Raw genomic sequence first — 23,019 nt, 5'->3', positions numbered from 1 at the left:
GCCAGATGACTGACATAGAGTCACTTCTAAGGGCAGAAGTCTACCTGTGGATGGTTGTTTTTCTGAAGGACTGGGGGGAGGGGTCTTGACTGTTGCCTCATCCTCAGCATATCCCTGGTCTGGAAGCAATTTATGACATGCAAAGCTTAAAGAAGTCAGGAAGGGTGGAGAATACAGAGTGGTCTCCCTTGGTTCAAGTTCAACTTGATGCCACTGGGAACATCGTCCAAAGCAGGGGATAAAATGGCTGCTAATGTTTAGTTTACCTAAATCATTGCCAGTTAGTATTCAAACATAACTGCACCCATGCATCAAAATGTCAAATATATATTCATAAACTGACTTGAAAAAGGCTCAAGAAAGATTGTTAATTTTCTTCTGTTTTTTTATGTCTGTCAAATATCATTAAGTTGGTTAGAATGACCACCTCTGTAAACAGACCTTTTTGTGGGTAAACACCAACAGTGGATATAGGAGTTGGAGTCAAAACATACGAAGAGACACTTGACACATATTGCACAACACTGTATCATTGTGACGTATTGGAACCTAGTGGTTGGTATATTGTAACACGGATACAAACATACATAGGTATTTACAAATATTCACGAAACAATAAAATGACACCATTTATCACATAGGTCTTGGATCCAATCTACCGGGAATCCTGTAGAAGCAGAAATAGACATACAGATAAAACCAACCCCCAACTCAACATTCCCTTGTGTGATAATGGCAGACAGAGAGTGTTGCACCAATTTAATGGCATATTATTCTGGAAGAGATGCTGGTCTGACTTAGTTCATAAATATGAGTTACATGTCAAGTGGACAGACAGACAGCAAAATGTCACGTTAGATCATTATCAAACATGCAGAATAGATGCAAAATATATATATATGACATACAACGGACACTGATACAAAACAGGCTCATACAACAGTAATAAATAAACAGACTGGTGCTTTGATCACCATACAACTGAACAAAGGTGAATGGAATTATACAAAACATTCGTGACAAATAAAACACAGTCAAGCATGCAGTGACTTGTTTGAGCACTTAAGGCACGGGTTACCAGGCTTGTGGGTGGCGATATGTGGATACATGCAGAACTGTGTGTATTCATATCAGGCTTGTGGCCCTCGATATGTGTGTACGGAAGAAAATTATGTGTACTGTGGGTAGTGACTTTAGATGTGTGTAGTGTTAGGCATATACTGACTGACTGACTGAGTTTAGTTTTACGCCGCTTTTAGCAATATTCCAGCAATATCACGGCGGGGGACACCAGAAATGGGCTTAACATATTGTGCCCATGTGGGGAATCGAACCCGGGTCTTCGGGGTGACGAGCCAACGCTTTAACCACTAGACTACCCCACCGCCCTGTTAGGCATATACATATGCAGCTTATGTTTACTAAAATCATGCTTGTAGGTAGCGATAATTGTACATATGCAGAACTCCAGTTATGTGTATTGATATCAGGCACGTGCAGTAGTAACATCAGGCTCGTGAAAACTTGGAACCCGGATATCAGGCTTTTGAGCAGTAATATCAGGTTTGAGTGTAGTGTTGTGTGCATATCTAGAGCTTGTGTCTGTAAAATATTGAATGTAAGATATATGGCTTGTTATACCTTCACCAGAATACATTCATTGAAAGTTATTTGACAGTGTGAAGTATCAAATAATTAATGAAATAAATATTGCTGGAAATATTTACAGTACCTCTAAAAGTACACACATATTTCCCAATATTTCCATGTTTTGTGTGATGAATATCTATCATGTGCAATTAAAAAAAACCCAACTGCACAGCAAACAAATGTTGCAAATTTTGCAATGGATTTTTTTGGAAAAAGAAAGAAATATTAAAGCAAAAGTTTAACAATAAACTGAAGTTAATAAATATTTCACAAATCACACATGCACAAAACAACAAGAAAATTGACATACATTCAACTTGAAAATAAGACTGAGGCAATTGTTTGTGCAACCAGTGCATGTGAAGGGGAGACAACTGTGACTGGGCTACCTTGGTCTCCTTTGTAAACCATCGAGCTTTCACTTGGGGAGCGCTCGGGTTCCATATCAACACAGGGCGCATGTGCTTGAGCCTGCTGGACTTGTTGCATAGGGTCCTCCTTGCTGCCTTTTGCTACCTTGACTATTGTCTCCTCGGAAACACTGTACTTCTCGTCTGTTACTAGAAGCAGCATTGATAAAAGCACAACATCTAGTTAATCTGTTAGTCATCGGATTACTCAGCTGGAAACAATGTTGACACATGATGAAGGAAATAAAATAAATATACACAATAATTCAAAATAAAAAATAATTACAATTTTGAATAGCCACAGCTTAAATTTAGTACAAATTACAACTAATAAAATTTAGAAATAGTGATAAAAATAATGGACATGTTTTTTCAATTTCAAGATAAAATAGTGTTTTGCTAAGTTTACTTTAAAAGAATGTTTGAGCCAAAAATACTATCTTCAAATAATAAAACTTCCATTCATCAGTCTCACTTTGATCATAAATACATGTATTTGACCAGTCACCAACTGGAAACTACACACCAGTTTAACACTTATATAAATAGCTTCAATTCCACCTGCATCATAAAATTGATGCAAAAAGTGAAGAAATGTTTTAAAATTAAAAAACAACCAAACCAGTGGTTCTAAATTTCCAGAGCGTCTTCCAGTTGGTGCTTGGTAAAGCAGAGAATGCTCTAGTGTACAGTCAACACTTACTCTACATATAGAGTATCACTATCAACATAGTAGACGTGGTTCAGATAGAACACCTGGGGTAAGTAAATACAGCTGACAGTACATATAGACAACTGATTCAGGCCGTATATACAAGCAGAATTAAAACATGACACATATTGTTCATAAAATTATGGATTTGAAGCATCAAGGGAGTCAGTGAAGGGTTTAAAGCCGTCTTGAACAGTATTCCTGTTATACCACGTGTATCTGATAGATGTGGGAGGAAGGCCTGAAGTGATGTACGTCTCGGACGTTTATCAACTAAATCGATGAGCTTGTGAATCAGCTTTCAAAATTAACGTCGGTCCTTAGGCCCGAAGCCGACTGAAAACCACTCGGACCCACAGCTTTTGTTTTCTGCAAGTACTTATGTCCGACAGCTTTTTCATCCCCAATAACTAAGAGTATTATTTACATATTAAAATATACGGACTCCACATTCTCATCAGGACACACAACTTTTTATGGTTCTAGGTTCTTAGGGCCTGCAGCTTTTCAGGGTTAAGGGCAAACACTGATGTGAATGGTGCTGACACCTAGAAACATAATTTAGTTGATGCGAAACCACAATTAATCATTTCGGGGCATAACAAAGGGACATAGCTCTGTACTGTCTAAGCTATCAACAAATAAAGAACTGACACTGAAAGTTAATGATTCATTCTGAATTGAAATTGGAGTAAAATTCAAATCTCATGCACCAGTGAACATCTGAAAGTGATGATTAACTGTGAATTAGTTGGCAATGATAATTAGTGAACTCAAACCGTAGTGTTGGTTACGTATTGTGTACATACAGTGGCAACATGCTGCAAGTATCACATGCCTGTGGTCACGCAGGAAAGTAAACAATATCACCATACAAGTGCGGCAGGTTAATACATAGGAATACATAGGGTTACAACAACAATCACACAAATTGTCAAACATGCTGGTACCAGAGTAGACAGGTCTTGCTTTCATAACAGATGGCGGTGGGAAATTAAAAAATGGTCTAAAATATCATCATTGTTTTTTGACAGATGGCAGTGGAAATTTGAAAAAAGGTCTAAATTATTAACATTATCATCATTATGAGCTCAATATTTCTTTCAAAATCAATATCAATGATAATTTTTTTTAGTTTATCGCATCATTTATTCAATGATGCTAAACATGTTTTCTGACAAAACAATCCATTCTGAATGAACTTCCACTGCAACAGATGGAAGTGAAGAGATCTTGTTTACATAGGTTGACTTGTAACCTTCTCGAAAACAATACTTCCAGGAGTATAAAATAATACTTGCACTTAGTTTTAAACTGTATAAGGAGAAATCTAGCTCCATAATACAAGCCCACGATGGCTAGGGAAGCAGTTGGATTAGAGGGATTAATCAATGGGATATGGTCCCTGCTTACTTTGTAGACTGCCCATAAGGATACATGTTGATACTGCCCATGACGATACAGGCTCAATCATCAGAAGTTTTTTCAACATTCTGAACAGGAGGGAATACAGAAGATCTTGGGGTATCTTCAGCGGCCCCATTGTAAGAAACAGGGAAAGATTAGGGCTTGCTACACTTTGTGTAGATATAGAGCGTGACACGTTGCATGAATAGGCTCAATATTGATGAATGTAGACATGCCTGTCACTCAATATTACCACAGCTGTTGATTGAACTTGGTACGAGATAATCACCAGCTTTAGGCTATTTCTGACTTGCTATTCATTGCTTATATGTGAGACATGTACATTAAGCTGGGCTCAAAACTTGTCAGTGTGCAATGCCTGAATGAACATGCTACATCGATATGAGTTATATCGCCCTATATGTACAATTAAAATGAATTCTCAGTTTTTTGCACAAATATTTGACATTTTCTTAATGATTTAAATTTTTCTATAATAATTTACCCTGAAAGAAGATTAACTGTAATATAACCTCAAAGAAGCACCACATATGCATTAACAAGGTCTCTTTTCACATTCGACTTGAGGACAGTTTAGAATAATAAATAGGCTGAGGAACTGTTCTAAACTTAATGTCATCCTTGTACACCAGACAAGACATATCTAACTCAGGTAACAGCACACCTCAACAGGGAATAACAGCAAAACATGTGATTCAACAAATATGAATCAAACTGAACCTAAGATACTGATTTATACTAACAAAGGGCTGCACATTACAACAGCTAATAAACACACACACTAAATATTTCAAACAGCAACAAAAACTAAGAAACACTTTGACTGCTATAACGTAATTGTAACAACAAAATACCAAAATGCTTTGAAACAGATGTGAAAATTGAAGTCTAAGTAATGTAAAATAAACAAAATAACTGAACCTTATTCCACATTGGAACGTGGGATAAATTTGAGCGCATTTGAGCCAAAAGGTAATAACGGTTTCAATAAATAGAGATACGAGGAGCAATTGTGTATTTTGGAACTGTCATTGTTTACAAATGTCAAAAAGAAGGGATTTAAAGAAAAAATAATAACTAATGTTCTATTACCAGTTAACTCAAATGTTCATGCTACGATGGAACATTGAATCTGTTTCCACACATTATTCAGTTGAAAATACAGCACACAAAAACTACCATGACATGAGACAACTACAAATCCATTTACAGAAACAACATCAACACAGTGATAGGTCTGTCAGATAACTTCTTTGAGAGGCATTTAGAAGTTGGGGCAGTAAGGAAGGATAACAATATATGGATGAACAACTTCTTTATTGCTGTGTAAGCGACGTTTCAGTGTAGCTTCTAACACCATTATCAAGCCATCACTTGCTTGATAACGGTGTTAGAAGCTACACCGAAACGTCGCTCTCACAGCAATAAAGAAGTTGTTCATCATATATTGTTATCCTTCCTTAGGTCTGTCAGATGATTGGATGACTGGTGAGATGTCAAACTGTTATATGATTGGATGATTGGTGAAAGATGCCACTCTGTTACATGATTGGATGATTGATACTATTCTGTTACATGATTGGATGATTGATGCCAAAGTGCTACATGATTGGATGATTCCAGAAAGTGGGAGTTAAGGAACATACAGATGTTGATGCAAGTTTCCCGGTCAATCTTGTCATGCATGATGCAGCTTGTTACGTAATGTGACAGTTAAGGTGACAACTTCAAATGGCAGGCAGAAAGACTGAACGTTCCATGCCATGGGTGAAAAGATTGCTCAATATCCTCGATATTATCATGCATGGAAAATGCAGGCACGTGCATCAAACAGAAGAGCCAAAATGGCCGCCATGAATACCTTCTCTCTCTGATTTTTCCAAGGCTTCCTGCTCATCTGCAAGGCGATCCATTTCACTAACAAGGCTAAGATAAGCCTCTTTCTTTTTACGAGAGGATTCTGCTGTTTCCTCTGGTGACACTGCCTTTGCTAGCGGCCTACGCACATCTAAATCAGCTAAAATCTGTTCCTCTGCTATAGATTCCGGGCGGGAGCTAGTGGCTGATCAAGATAAGGGGCAAAGTGTCAATATCCCTGCTGTATTACAACAATCATCCTTCTCATATATAACTACAATATTACACATGTGTTTATGTGTTTGTGCTTGTTAAAACGTCAATTAAGGATGTCCGCTAGTCTGGCTGAACAATGAATTATTGTATCCTTCTACGACCTATTTTTAATGGTGAAAGACACATTAGTTTACTCAACACAATATTATTATCTGGCCAGATCAAGGAGGTGCACAATCTACAGTGAGGTACAGAACAGGAACAGAATCTCTGTCTTTGACTGACTGACTGACTGAGTTTGGTTTTACACCGCTTTTAGCAATATTCCAGCAACATCACGGCGGGGGAAACCAGATATGAGCTTCACACATTGTGCCCATGTGGGGATTCGAACCCGGGTCTTCGGCGTGACGAGCCAACGCTTTAACCATTAGGCTACCCCACCGCCCCCCTGTCTTTGAGTTATACCCTACTGCTCAAACTATTATAAAATAAAGGCAATCTATCAATATATGCTGGCCATATGTTGGAAACATTTTTACAGACTACAAAAACAGAAATGGTTTTGAGCAGATCTAAATACAATGAATAGTTATATATGTGTCCTACATTTTCAAAAGTGCCAAGAATTCACGTATCAGGTTAATGCATCATGGCTGCAGAAGCTACATGAATTTGACAAAACAGTTGGGAGTTGAAAACAAAAATAAATATACCAGCGGACATCCTTAAGTAAAATACATTATCACAGTTTCAAAAGCAAAAATAGTAGTTTCTACACAACTATTCTCACAACATATGACAAATTGAGCAAGTGTGCATGGACATATCCATAGTGCTTGTAAATATATATATAGATATAGATATATACTACCCATCAATAGTTTAACTCAATAGTGTAAATGTAGCCACGAACTTCTGTCAACTGTCCCAAACTAGATTTCGCAAAATATTTCATACTGTTTAAAAGTACTGTTTACACATGAACTGATGTATTGTAAAACATATTCGTAACGTTGGAAAGATTATTTTCATGAGTTCAATAAATGATGAAACTCAGTGAAAATTGGAGAATTCTTAACAAAACTTTACACCAAAACGCAGCTGTTCACATGCACGATATTTGCACATGCTTTTCAGCAATTTGATGCATGATCCTCGTGCAGTTAATCTGCATAATAAGGTTTGCAGTTGGTTTCCCCAAGTTATTGGAGAAATTCATCTTCGATATAACCATATATATATATATATACATAACATATAGTGAGTGCTTTAAGTGATGGGTAGTATAGATATACAATGGAATATACAACTCAAAAGAAGTGAAGGAAGACCCAAGTCTTTCATATTTCTATAGTTTATGTCATGACAGAACAATGAAAATATCATGTTTCTTTAACGTCTTTTCAGTAGTATATATCTTCATGTCACAAAATGGAAAATAAAATTGCTAAAACAAATTTTTTCTTTGATAACATTAAAATACATTTGATAATTAATGGAACAGCCTCACACAACTCAGCACCTGACAAAATGATACGTGAAACAAAACTTAATTCAAAAACAAAATCTCAATTTTGTGCAAGATTCGCAGTTCAAGCCACTGTATATTGAATTTTAGAAGAATGTTCATACTGAAATAAATTCTATAAATAAATTCTTTCCAGATGCAAAACTTAGAATGCCTTTATCCAAATGATCTGAGGCTCCTCTCACGAAGCAACCTTTACTAAGGTTAACCTTAACTCCCATTCTTTAACATTGCACTAAGGTTACCTTAGTGACTTACGATCACCTTAGTGCTTTGTGAAGGAAGACCCTGATCATTGTCAACTCTTGATAATTGCATTTCTGAAAACCCTGAAACACAATGTTATTTAAAATTGACCTTTTGACCAAAAGAAACCCCACACCAAGTGGCCTCAAAAACATATCAGCTCAAGATATGTTTTGAACAGGTCTGTGAATGACAAAGCACAAAATCAATTCTCTAAAAAGTTGACTAAATAGAAATGACCCAATGAAACAATATTCTCAAAATCATCTCTACTCAATAACTAATTATACAGATACAGATACAGAAGCAGACATACATAATATGTGAACATAAGGGCTTCCTCTAATGATCCCAGCATGTTCAAAGATATAACTGATACTATTTTCAGTACAACTTATCCTCACCTTCAGCTTCTACTTTAGGTGCAGTCCTGTCCACAAAGGACCCACGGTCACTACTGGGACTGGACTCTTCTGCTGCCGATTCTGACTCCTGTAAGACAAATACAATGACTTAGACATGGTCAACAACAGATATTGGGATCAATGGGATCTTGATCTGAAACAATAGTAGGTCTGATCAAAACATGGTATGGGTAAACTGATTCAGGCAGTTCTCTTCAAGATGGATGCATGTTTCAAAATTTCTATTTTTTATTTTTTTAAAGTTCACATCTTTCTGAAAACAAATTCATGAGAATATCAGGCATAAATTTGAAAGGGAACAAATAGTCAAGTTTGAAAATATTTTTTCTTTAGAGAATCAGAATCAAGCATAAAGTTATATTTGTCACTTCCTAAAAAATCTGAAAAGAAGAAAATATGAAACAAATACCATTAATTAATCTAAGGAATCCAACCTGATTTTGTTTTTGTAAGGTAATTAAGTAAAAATATTTTTTGGAAAACCTACTAGTATCAAATGATGCTAGCATGCATGGATTGAAACAAAATAGATTTTTAAATATGTTTGAAACCATGCTATCAATTGATATCAAATTCAAAAAGATTCTAGTAACTGTTTGCAATATATGATGAAAGAAGCAGTTTGTTTTCATGAATGGCTCACAAGGAGTGACTGTGAGCAGGATCAAAACTTGGATATGATTGAATTGAACAAATCAATCCTTGATGTTTGCATAAAAATATATATAAACCTCCTCAATATATCAATCAATATTTTCAAAATACATAAGTATATCTATAGACAATCTGGGAAAACATGAATGGATTAACATGTAATGGTGTAAGACAAATGACAAATATATTTCTGTCCAACGCTTGGTGGCGACCTTCAGATTTCCTTGCCCAAGCTTATACAAATAAACACATATATCTGACCACATTTACACACATCCATTTAGGTAAGAGGCACACTAACACAATCTGTCATATTCTCTGTTTCCATGGTGATGAATTTCTACTGTAAGAGACAAAATAGACAGGGTTTCCTGAGGAGAGCAGAGCCGAAGTCCGCCGCTGATGATACTGGTTGCCTGACAACTATTTATGAAGGTGATGAGATGAGGATTGCAACCGAGGCAGAATGGCAGAATATTGTCTACGATTTTTCTACATTCTACAAATGCAGTTTCACAGCACAATGTAACATAAATACTACAAAACTAAACTATTCTTTTTTTAGATGAAATATGAAAAATTCCAAATGTCTTATCAAAGTAGGGTGGTATAGAGGGGTGGTGCCAGGTATTTTCTCTACGGGATCTAAAGTGGTATAGTGAGGGAGGGCAAGATGAGAAAATGTCAGAAGTGGTTCTCGGGAGAGAATGCTCTCTGGAGCAACGTGAAAGACAAAATAAAACAATACCGAAGGAGAGGCGCAAGATCGGGGTAGCCGTGTGCATAGCAGTCTTGGCAACCTTGTGCATACCAGTATACTCCACACGGCAATGGTATAACACCATGAGCATCTGACGTTCAAACAACTATCATGTTTTCTTCAATGTGATATTGGAGTTACTATATCATTCTAACAATTCTAATGGCTTCTAAAAAGATTCAATTTAAACAAAACATAGCCAAGAGTAACCTTTGACTCGTACATGAATTTTTGTTTTAACCAGGACAAAAATAATGGCTTGAGGTCTAAACATATTTTGGACATTTCTGTGCAGTTGAGTAAATAAACTCGAACAAATATGAAATAATCAAATGAAAATAAAGAAAATGAAGTTCAATAAGTCTCTACTCAATAGCTAGTCATACTGATCCATATGTCCAATATAAGCAGCAAACAAACAGCGCGTAAAACTTAAGACATACAAGGGAAGCAGCAAGCGAGCAAGCAGGCACTGAGCAGAGAAGGGGGCATGTGGGGGTGGGGTTACAGCTGGGATGAGAATCCTACCTTAATATCGTCCAGGCTCTGAAATAAGGTAGTGGCATGCAAGAGATAATAATATGTCAATCAGCCAGAGACCGACCAATCGGCAGGCAGGGTCAGGGTCAAAGTGCGACTGTAAGCTGTCAAAGATGTTGAGTGGCAGCAGCCAAACTAAAATGGGAGTGGCTTAGAGATGATAGGACATAATGAGATGGGTAGATGGTTGGTTGGGTGGTACTGGGCACTAGGACGATGACCTATTCGACTTCACTGTAATATACTCATAGATGCCAATTCTACATGGTGAGGCTATCACACTAAGGCTCCGTGCTGAAATCTATCTTTTTGATAAGACTGTAACCCACAACAGAAAAGGGTTAAATTAGTCTTATCACTAAGACTTATTTCTACACGATGGTGCCAGTGTTGAATATGTGTTTAAGGACTGGAAGACGGTATTAGTGAACAGGCACATTGTTATGTGATCAAGGCAGTTGTTAGTTGGAGTAACATGTCTATGTTCGAGCGACAAACAGTCACAGACTTATGAAGACAAGCAGGATATATTTTCACCAATATTTTGATCAAGCGGATAAGTATCATTCATGAAACAACAGAACATTCGGGAATTCCAACTTCAAAGGACTTGAACTGTTTGCTGACTGAATTCTAGTGTTAGGTGACTATCTACACTCATTAGTGTCTAGCTTTCAGGGAAGGATATTCATACAAAACAGCAAGTTTCACTATACTAGATTCAGTCTTAGCTCAACATACAACACACACAAAAGACTTGATTGAAAGAACACCAATTTCTATTCCAAGAGGATATTAACTTTTCTCTGTATCTTTCCAAAATTTCGACAATAAATATTTTTTAAAAACATAGCGATGCATCAGCAAAAATGTCAAGAAATTCTGTGGGAGGAAACATATCCAGCCTCATGGTAGGACCTGTAGAACCACCTGCTAGTTTTTTTCCTGACTGTTTCTTTCATAGGATAGAATAACTTGCTGATCGGTATATTCCTTATCTATTAGCCAGGTAATGGACATCTCTTAACTATGTGTGAATCTAATCTAGTTGTTAGTCTAGTATCTTATTTAACAGAATGGCCACAAATATGTCAACAGAAACAGTTTACAAAATCAATAAATTTGCCAAAGAGTAAAATATTTCAATATTAAGTCTTCCCTGACTTTTGTGACCATTCTGATGTCCTAGTATTACTATGGGCGTGATGGTTTGTGGTAGGGGAATAGCACATTTGTGTTACCTTTATAAGGTCTTGTTCATCGTATTGGACGTCGAGGGACATGCCTCTCTTCATGGAGTCTTTTGTTATTCCTACTTCTTCTTTAAATGTGTCGAAACCTGCAAAATTAACAAAAATGACATGATCCTGATTAATACTATCTGGTCTTGTCTGCAGGCAAACCAGATGTCAGTGGTTCCTATCTGACTCATCCATGGCTTTACTGAGCCCTCCCAGTATTATCTGGCTACCTGACTGATCCAATCTACTTTGACAGTGGTGCCTACCTGACTGATCCATGGCTACCTTGACAGTGATGCCTACCTGACAGATCCATGGCTACCTTGACAGTGGTGCCTACCTGACACATCCATGGCTACCCTGACAGTGTCTACCTGACGGATCCACGGCTACCCTGATAGTGTGTCTACCTGACTGATCCATGGCTACCCTTGACAGTGGTGCCTACCTGACGGATCCATGGCTACCCTTGACAGTGGTGCCTACCCGACTGATCCATGGCTTCCCTGACAGTGGTGCCTACCTGACTGATCCATGGCTACCCTGACAGTATGCCTACCTGACTGATCCATGGCTACCCTGACAGTATGCCTACCTGACTGATCCATGGCTACCCTGGCTGCTGCTGCCTCCATCTCATCTTCTACAGTCTCGATGTCGTACATGCACTTCTGGGCTACGTCTTCTCGATTGATCTTACGCAAGGCACTCTCTAAGGCATTACCTGAATCAAAACATCATTGAAACTTTTACCTTCAACCTTAATTACTCCTATCCAGGAGTTTGTAAACTTCAATGAAGCTTTGTAAAACAAATGAGTCCTGAGCTAGTGTTTGACAGCATAACAACAATATATAACTCTGGGAATGATGACATACAATCAGCCATTATATACTGTAGTCACCTCATGACTGACTGACTGAGTTTGGTTTTACGCTGCTTTTAGCAATATTCCAGCAACATCACGGCGGGGGCTTCACACATTGTACCCATGTGGGGATTCGAACCCGGGTCTTCGGCATGACGAGCCAACGCTTTAACCACTAGGCTACCCCACCGCCCAGTCACCTCATGTACATCAGTCAGATCTAATGTACATGTAAGGATAGCAATGTTCCACATGTGTGTAAAATGACCTCTAGCTCTCAGATGTGTCAACACGATGGATGGTTTGTAAAGGTGTGTGTGATTCTGTGAAAGTGACCAAATTGTACCTGTTGCCTTTTCTTTGTTCTTCTGTACCCACAGGTTTAACATGGCAAGAGCTTGGTCGTTGACGGTGTTGTAGTCAGTCTTGATGCGGTTGATCTCTGACATGGTGATGTCAAGCTGCTGGGCTAAGATGACCCAGTCTCCCTGGAGGGTATCTGCGATGTCTGTCAGCTTCATCTGACCCCGACTCACAGTGTCCTGGACCACTGAAACACAGAAAACAATAAGTTAACAGCAGCAGACGACCAGTTAACAGCACCAAATGATTGGTTAACAATGCAGATGTGTGGTTAACAATGGCAAACGGCTACAGCAGACAACTGGTCAACAGCAGAAGATTTTTAACAAACATGTATTCCAAATTATGCAGAAAACACAATTATTGAACTGTATTGTTCTTGAAAAAAGCAGTTGTATTTTGATAAAATGAACATTGTTCGCCAACGTAATTGTCGGCCATAGCAAAACATTCAACTGCATCGAATTACATTGAGTGGGCTTGAGAGTGAATCAACTCACCTATGCCATGTTCTCTCAGCAGGGAGTGTCTTTTCCTGATCTCAAGGGCATCTGGGTCCTCTAGGCTGGATTCAGACTGGAAGGAAGGAACATGCACGTCAGTGCTACTGACCACAAATATTTCATTCAAGCAGTCTCAAAAAGATTCAGTCTGGACCAGTCAATCAGTGCTTGTCACAGCAGAAGCAAGATCGGAAAGACCAGCTACAACTTAATCACATTGTAATTATTTGATCCTCTTTGTACATACAGTCTTTTTTAAGTTGCGACAGATTTTTTCTCCACAGTGTAACAGTCATCCAGCAATGTTCAGCAGTCCAGCTAACCAGCAATGTTCCAGCTATGACAGCAGCCTCTGAATCATCTAGGCATCTATTTTAACCCAGAATCTCTCTGGAGAAACAGACACAACACAAAATCTTCACTGACTTAGGATAGCTGTTCAGCTAAATAGTCATGTCTTAGCAGAAGGTGAAGATATGCATCACATTAAATACACCATATACACAATTATGTAACTGTTATTCCCCCCAGTCTTCAACACTGCAGTGAAGCTTACCTTGGACATGTCTGGCAGTGTGATGTTGAGGTTGCATATGGGGGACTGTGGTGCCTCGCCTCTGGCCACCTTCGGTTCCTTCATGAAGGCCACTCTGGCAGACGGCTCCTGATCAAGGTCACGGATCTTCACCGTGCACGGTAGGCGATTTTCTCGAAATGATTTAAAGTTGACGTGGAGCTGGTCGCCAGATTTGGTGACGGGGATGAGGTTACCCGCCATTTCCACAAACTGTGGCCTTCCTTCCAGAACCTGCCACAACAAACAGAAGGATTACATACAGACGACAACCCAATGGCAAGTGGTAATGTTTCACGGAAAACAATTTACATATTCCTGAATCAGAGAAATAAATATAATCAGCATACTAAATGCTTTACAGTAATGATAAAAGTACCCATTTATGTAGTGGACAATGTGAATTGTTGTTCTCTTAAAATGATTTATCATTAAATTTTCAAAATGAGGGATGATGGCAACTTCCCCTTCAAATAAGACATGAAACTACTAAAATTCCACCTTTATGACGATCAAACAAACAACTTTATACATTAACAACTAGAAATATTCAGAACTCATTGACCTAATTTATCTTCAGAAATGATTAAACAATATTGCACATCATACAGTAATGAAACTACTGCAACTGACCTCAATGTCCCTGCTTCTAGCAACCTCAGCAAACTTCTCCTGTTTCTCCAGCGTCTTGTCCACCTTGTCGTCCGTCATACAGAACATGCGCAGCTTGCCCTCTTCCTGGGAGTCCCGCTTGGCGAAGATGACGAACTTGGCCATGTAGGGGATGATGATGGACTCCTTGTACAGAGCAGTTGCCATCTGGGTAGCCTCTTGGATGTTCTGGCAGTCGATCAACCAGAACCTGCAGAACATAGAGAGATCAGAAGCTGGCCAGGGAAGTGCTCTGAGCCAATAGGCAGTGCTAGCAAGTTTGAATCAAATCTTTCTGAAGATTTTTGCGAATGCATTAACTGCTATTGTCCAAAACAGTAAACTTGGGAAAAATTATCAGAAAAAGATCAAACCAAGGATTTAAATCCATGAGCAGTAGTTCCTTCCACAACTAAGGGATGCAACTCTGCTAAAGACATTGAAGACCTCAGGGTCTTTATCCACTCAAAATATGAAGAATCTTTTTACTGCTACTACAGTCTACCACGACAAAGTATGAAAGGAGATCTCCGTACCTTGCAGACACAGTTGTAGTGAATGACACACAGTCATTGACAAGCGACATAGGCTTTGCGTCAGTGATGTCTTCCCATACTGCCGGTTCCTTCTCACCTGGAAGTCATCATAACGTCATCAGTCAGATATTGTCACATCTGTCAGACACGCAAGCAAAGCGTGAGATCAACATTTTTAATGTCTTACCTCTGCAATTAGAGTTAAGATGAAGAATAACTCAGTAAGCACAACTAACGTCTGGATTCTCCCACAACTTACCCAGCTCAATGCTCGTTCATGTCATGCTCAATGGGTTTGGTTGTAAAGTGAGAGACAGAATGTTGTTAATGCTGCTGTCAACAACATTCCAGCAACAACAGAGCTGGAGACACCACTTACAGGCTCTGCACATTGTACCCATGTGGGGAATCAAACCCAGGCCTTCGGTGTGGCAAGTGAGTGCTGTAACCAGTAGGCTACCCTCCACTCACGTAGAGACAGAACTATTTACAACATGAATAACAAGACAATGTTATTTTGCCGAGTGACAGAAATTAAAGCCTTTGTTTATGGTCGACACTTTAATACCAAAACAAGACACTCATATGAAATACATGACACATGTTTTGACAGTTTATTTCTTAATTCTGTTTTAGATTAATGCATGGTTCAGGATTCCATGCAATTTACCAAGTTAGAAGCGAATCCCAATATGGGATCTGATCTCTCAACCACATGGTGACAACACTGGCTGAAGCTCGCCTACTGAAGCCTACCACCGAACGTGAACACCACTTTGACACCATCATGAATTCAGACTGATGTTTGCAACATCGCCGACGCACTGGTGTCCAACTAAACACAGTCTAGGCATCACGGAAGCATCATGACGACATTCATCTAACTCAGCCAATTGGTACTAATTCATATTAACAAACACTGACATATTAGTGTCTGAAATACAACCGAACCATCCCAAAATGAATTCCATATCCATCAAATTTAGTGCAAAAATAGGTTACCACTGCCAGTCTAAGCTACAAAGACGTGTGTTGGGTCCAGGCGTGAACTATCTACTCATGACAACATTCAATCATATTATATTACTCAAAAAACGTTAAGGAACACCTGATTTTATCATATGACTAAAGCCCTGATTAAAAGGTGTGTTCTTAACTTCAAGTAATATATCATATCACTTTTGCTGAGTAAGAATCTTGTTTTGAATAATTTCACAAACCCTGAAAATATTTCAGATTCGATCTGGACAATCTACATGCAAAATAACGAAGTAATCGAAACATCTTTCACTGTGGTTCCCATGCAGGAAGAATAAAATTTCACTGAAAATTTGTCTTTCTGTAATGATTACACTTAAGGGCATGCTAAAGAGCTGATTACACATTGATTTTCTTTTTGTTCTGTGTAGTTCAGGTATAAATGTATTATCAATTAATCATCCAAAATCAGAAAATCAACATTTTTTATACAATGGCATGAACTTCTTTCACACCCTGGATTTCATAATGGCTGACACACCCAGATGTTTTCTATTTAATTGAAATTGTTTCTTTCGGTAATAATTAATCAACCAAACTTACAAAAATCAACAGGGTTCGAAAGCTGGCATAATATTATTTCACACACTGGTTTTCACAATGGATCAATTATATCCAAGAAATGTTCCTAAGGGTAGGGAGGAGAAGGATTATGTTAGTGATAAATCTCAAAAAACAAGTATTCAAATATCTATTACAGTTATATTCCAAATATTAAGAAAAGGTTGTACAGAATTTTGTACAACATTTGATGATGTTTGAGATATTGAAGTTCTGGAGATCCTCTGTGGATCCTGTAATCGCTTGTGAGGATCCAGCAAATGAACACAGGCAGGGAAGTAGGTATTTAAACTGTTGCCAAGCATTCTGAGGTTAGGAGGATCTGACGCCAATACAGCCACACATGGAGGGGTCGCAATGAACAGCTGTGGATGTCGTCAGCATCATTCAAACAAGCATGGTCATTGTATGCATCGTCATGGCGATTAACAATGGTTTTCCTGTTCTGTTTAGATGCTTAGAGATTTTGAGGGAAAGATATTTCTCTTATCTAAAACCCTCAACCAAAAACCAAGTTAATCCCAAAAATGTAGGAATTTATAAGAAAATTATATATATATATATATATATATGTGTACAGTACATAAAACCAGACAGACCATTTGTATAATGCAATATTTCTTTTTATATTTAATCCTAACAAACATCATCTATGAACTATGAACTATGATCTTAATTCCAACACCTGAATTCTTATTTTCAGAATATTTTTCTACATTGAATAGCAATGAAACAGAATGTGAAGACAGAGCAGGAATGAACAGGAGGGAACCAAGGATGTGCATGCACGGACGGACGGACGGACGGACAGACAAGCTAAGAGCAGTGGCTGGCAGGCAGGACAGTTACCTCGGCTGTTGTGAGAGTTGTTGCCTAATTGCGGCAAAGACAAAGTAGAAAGAGCAATACATTAAATGGCAAAGGTCAAGGTCAACTATCTGGGCATTTACACAGCAAGAACATATATCGCAGCGTGTAGACATGACTACATCTTGTATTGGGTTGGAAGTTCACTATCACAAGAGGAAGAATGGGTACATCTATGTACGAGTTTTTATACACCAAATGTTTGTAATTGGTATGTATTTGATATATTATTAGATTGGAAGCAACTATAACGTGGTGATTTGTTGGCTGATGGCTGTGTCACTTTCAGCTGTATCTCAGCCACAGTGTCGCACAGTATAATCAAGTCAGGAACTGGAACTAGCCACTGATAGTGTTAGCACCAGTGCATCATCAGGATTCTATGGTATACAGAATCAGCAGGATACTGATCATAAACAGGGCAAACAAAGGATTCAAGCCCAAGTTCCTGGCACAATCAAGGGACACAACTCTGTACACTTTAAGTTCCCTTACTAGGGTCACCCATTCAAAACTATGTCAACATACTGCAGCTATTTGAGAACCTAGTTGCCATTCTTGTCATCCTTAATATCAGGTTACCATGGTTACCATGGACGGGCCACGGCTAAAGATGTGGTCATCCCTGATTGTCATCCATACCAGAATGGACAGCAGCCATTGTGACCACTGAATTAAGTGGACTTTTATGACAATGATGGGTGCCCAAGATTTTCTGTGTTAATGACTTTGTCATAATTTGAAATTATAGATTTTGTAATGAAATATTACAGGACATGTGGTTTCTGTGACCAAAGGCCACGGATTGGAATATGGTAGCTGATGACAATCAGGAAAATATGCTATAATCCTGGTTCATGCTGTACAAAAATCAACACATACATCATTAATACAATCTCTAAATGTACACATACAAACATACAAATCACAAGCACCAGAACAACACGACATACAAAATCACAATGTGCCTATCACTGTGTTAAAAAACAAATGTAAAATTTCTAAGCAATTTAAAATATATAAAATAACAGTGACAGCCTCAGCTAATGCAGCACTTTCTTATAGTCAAAATAATTACAATTAAATTGTGGAATAAAATCCATTACAATGAAGCGTGCTTTGCATGCCCTATTCAGTTGAATTGTTTTGCAAGATTAATTCCTATTTTATTTATTTTTTCTATCCGTAAATATCAAGTCATCATGTTTTGGTATGATTACAACACAATTACAGAATATATTTATCATTCCTCAAAACAGTCTATGACAATGCACAACATACTTGATGAGTTTGCAAATATTTAAATGCGAAATGAATATTTATTTGAAAAAAAGTTTAAACAAAAAACATACAAGCTACAACTGTTTGACTGGACGTTTCTGTGGAATCGGTTTACAAGTAATGAAATTCAAATTTCCATTTCAGAACCCAAAAAGATGAAATATTTATAAAATGAAATGAGTCTTATTTGTTATCTGCGTTCCTCCATCAAGTATTTTGACACACTGACCACACAACATGGAACTGATACAGGACACGTGAAATAAACAAACATGACAACCGCTGACACTGTTTCTCGCCTTACCAGAAATACTGTAGAGAAGTCGGAGAGTCGGCCGATCTCCCCCATATTGGTTGATCATTCCCTTCTGAGAAGCCTTCGGTACCGGAATGGTCAATGTGATCGGTTTGTGGAATTTTCGGCGCCTGGGTTCAACCGTTACGATGGGGCTGACTGCCACACGTTGCCAAGTTGCTTAGCAACGAGTTCAGGTGCAATGGGTTGTGCCTAGCGACAGGAAACCACAGAAAAACGAGTGTCACGGCAAAATAAATGTCCAGTTCCACAAGATCCAACATAACATTACGTCCAGGAAACTAAACGACAGGGTTTGAATGGACGACCGACTTGGTTTCGTGTTTCATGCTAAGAACTGACAATCTCCGCTACACTGGCTAAGGGGACAACAGAAAGCATAGTCCAAAATAAACTAAAAATATATTCATAGAAAAATAAATAAAAATTTCCCGTCATCTCAAAGATCTTCAAACTTTACTGGCCTTGCAGCGTAACGCCCGGTAGGCTAAAAACAAAAAAATAAAAATTCCACACGATTATTTCTCGGCTTCACTGAGCAGTTCTACTGTGAAAGCTTACGTCAGTCATGAAGTCCATAACTTGAATACAAGACATAATCAACTGAATCACATAATGAAAAGAAAACATGGAGATCAGTCTGTTTGATCAGGATGATCCTTGACGTGTCTGTTGGCAGATGTGTTTGACTTTAAATGACTTAAGAAATAAGAATAAGATACAGAAAGGGGCAGCAGAAACTGAAAACACTGATGTTACACATTTCTACCATGATCCTATAGCATCACCATTCATGTCAGTATTTCTTAGAGTTCATCTAACTTCAAGTCGTCCTGTTAGTTTACTCAGTTTAATGTACATTATACTCATCTTTATACTGGGAATAACTACACTGAGCCCATTTGGCAGTACTAAGTGCATAGCAGAAATATTCCAAGGGTACTGGAAGAATTCTTCCAATTTTAACATTCCTGCTGAACGATTCAGTATCCATGATTCAAACAAAACTCCTGAACTTTAATTACAATTTCCACATTTCAAGTCTAAATGAATGAAAATCTTCACTATTAATACCACATATGTTCTCCTCTCAATTAAAGTTTTGATGAACTTGATGAAATATAGTGTCCGACACTCCCAATAGGTAAAATTTGAAAAGCATGAATTGTTTCATTATAAAAACTTCAAACTAGCTGCCCCAACTAAATACTTCCCTTGTAGTAGACATAACAGGTTTTGAAGGAACTCAAGGGTATTTTAACTGAATTCCAACATTTTTAAAGAACAAATTTTCTTTTAATTAATGTCAAGTACTTTTCAAGGACCCAAATAAATAAAAGCAACTGAAGTAATCATCCTGTCCTGTTTGATCCCATACCCTCCCAAGTGACCTCAATGAGCATCCTTGAGGTTGCCGAAAGTCGTCACCAGACCTACTCTCTTCCTGTGCGAGAACCTACCTGCAGGCCAACGCGGATGGTCTTTGTGAGAGCCCCCTCGGGGAAGACAGCTTGCACCTGGGGTACGACAGTTGAGCTGATTACGCCCCCTTCTTCACCAATCTGTTTGTTCTCCTGGCGCACTTTGGTCACCAGTGCAAAGTATTGTGGGAAATCGGTTGTCAGGATACGGGTGATTCTCTTGGCTGTGAGTTCTTCCTCTTGGTCAAGTTCTACAACGACAGCCATTACATTTTTCAAAGGTTGAGCCGATACAGTGTGTATTACATATCCTTGAAATTAGACATCAGTAACTCTTGGAATCTCCACTATACTTGATGAACATCACTGGGATAAAATCAACAAAATTCTTACTTCAAGATTCTAAATGTCATGTTGCTAATCATTCAGTGAGTTTAATAGAAAAATCAGTTTCGTATTACAATCTTCACAATTATACAAATCTAACACGAAGTAATTCATTAACTATGTACAGACTACTATCACTCCTTTAATGTTTATTTAATTAACAGAATATTTTTGCAAAATTACAAATGAAAACTTGTTGAAATCATTGCCTGCCAGTTAAGAGAGGGAAGACTACCACTGACTGGCTGGAATACACGGCAGCGAACAACAACAATAGCTGTACGGTTTACAGGGGACAACATGGCTACATGTTGCTGAAACCATGCACTTTCGCAGCAAGGAGCAGAATAAAAATGTTTGGAAAAAGTAAACATATTACTTCCCTCACCAAAGAGGTTATAATGATGTGCCCAAATTCACAGCAGAAGTGCATTTGAAAATTGAATATATATTCCACATTTATGGACCGGTGGGGTAGTCCAGTGGTTAAAGTGTTCGCTCGTCACGCCAAAGACCTGGGTTCAATTCACCACATGGGTATAATGCATGAAGCTCATTTCTGGTGTCCCCCGCCATGATATTGCTGGAATATTGCTATAAGCGGCATTAGAATAAACTCACTTACTTACTCCACTTTTCTAAATCTACTGATTGGTAGATAAAATATAGTTTGATATTTACTGTTTCAAAGAAATGGTCTGATTGGGTTATAATGCTTTTAGATATGCCATTTATGACAGAGGCCTGATCTCATGCACCACAGAAAACTATGTATGATAGTTTGTGACTTATGCCCCTCAGATGGAATCAAACATGACTGTGTGCAATAGTTGATGGGATATTTCACCACATTCTCAGACATGCAAGTGCATGTTGGCAAACCGAGTTCATAGCTAAGAGTGGGAAATATTTTCCATGCTTATTCAGGCCTATACAAGTTTGTAATATCCAATTCCAACACACAGCATTGTCTACAGGGTTCGTATTGATTGGGCACGACAGGAATATTCAAAGCTACATACCACTAACATCTTCTACATCACTACACCACATCAGTAGCAAGTACTTACATTAAACAAGACAAAGTATAGAAAGGTTGTGCCAATACAGAAATTACAACAAATTACAAGATATACAGATAAATGAACATATTTATAGATATACTAGTCAAAAGAAGTTTAAGAAAATTAATTTTTCTCATATGACTGCACACACGCACACACGCACACACACACACACATGCACGCACCCACATCATGGCAGACTAGGTACCATAATGTCAAAGAATTGGGGGGGTGGTGGGGTAGGCTAGTCGTTAAGGCGTTAGCTCGTCACGCCGAAGACCCAGGTTCGATTCCCCACATGGGTACAATGTGTTAAGCCCATTTCTGGTGTCCCCCGCCGTGATATTGCTGGAATATTGCTAAAAGCGGCGTAAAACCAAACTCACTCACTCACTCACTCACTCAAAGAATTTGGTCTTCTCTAACTTCTTTTGAGTAGTATAGTTTAAAGAGTAGACACCTCCATTGTCCAACGACACCTTAGAGGCATTATCATACTGACAATGAAAGTTCTACATAAAAATAAGACACTCAGAGGACACAGAGAAAATATAAATGTAATGTACAAAAACAGATGTGCCATTGTTGATACCTTTCAACTGATTCTTTCTGTAACTTCTCAATATACACAAAAACAATTATTATTATTTTTAAATATATCATCCCGACTTCTTGATTTGAAAATCTTGTGACAGGACTTCCAAACAACAATTTTGAACATGTAAATGGAGTCACATGTACTATAATATCAATCACCATTATGCAGATGCAGACAGACTCTAATTATCAATAACCTGTAGAACTGTATAGAAAATTGTTTATACTATATTTACATATTTTTCAATCCTACATAGTCAGCTTGTCAAGCTGCAAGCAAAATCCATTTATTTTTGACGTCTCAATGCAAGCAACAGCAAAC

The 23,019-nt window shown here is 38.1% G+C and overlaps 1 protein-coding gene across 1 annotated transcript in view; it reads right to left on the bottom strand.

Annotated features, from left to right (window-relative positions):
- The window catches only part of LOC124254561 (ankyrin-2-like), a 101,179-nt gene that overhangs the window by 36,075 nt on the left and 42,085 nt on the right, over window positions 1-23,019 (bottom strand). The window contains 15 exon segments of the mRNA XM_046688386.1: window positions 45-119; window positions 2,040-2,210; window positions 6,062-6,262; window positions 8,455-8,542; window positions 10,418-10,435; window positions 11,671-11,768; window positions 12,266-12,394; window positions 12,885-13,088; window positions 13,402-13,477; window positions 13,961-14,212; window positions 14,612-14,840; window positions 15,166-15,262; window positions 19,217-19,375; window positions 19,378-19,420; window positions 20,689-20,900. Of these exon segments, the coding sequence (XP_046544342.1) occupies window positions 45-119; window positions 2,040-2,210; window positions 6,062-6,262; window positions 8,455-8,542; window positions 10,418-10,435; window positions 11,671-11,768; window positions 12,266-12,394; window positions 12,885-13,088; window positions 13,402-13,477; window positions 13,961-14,212; window positions 14,612-14,840; window positions 15,166-15,262; window positions 19,217-19,375; window positions 19,378-19,420; window positions 20,689-20,900 (2,052 nt within the window).

The sequence above is a fragment of the Haliotis rubra genome, unplaced genomic scaffold (genome assembly GCF_003918875.1).
Source record: "Haliotis rubra isolate DU_JTF1 unplaced genomic scaffold, ASM391887v1 Scf575, whole genome shotgun sequence".
Lineage (NCBI taxonomy): Eukaryota > Metazoa > Mollusca > Gastropoda > Lepetellida > Haliotidae > Haliotis > Haliotis rubra.
Note: the sequence above shows the minus strand (reverse complement) of the source record. Positions and strands in the feature narration are given on the sequence as shown.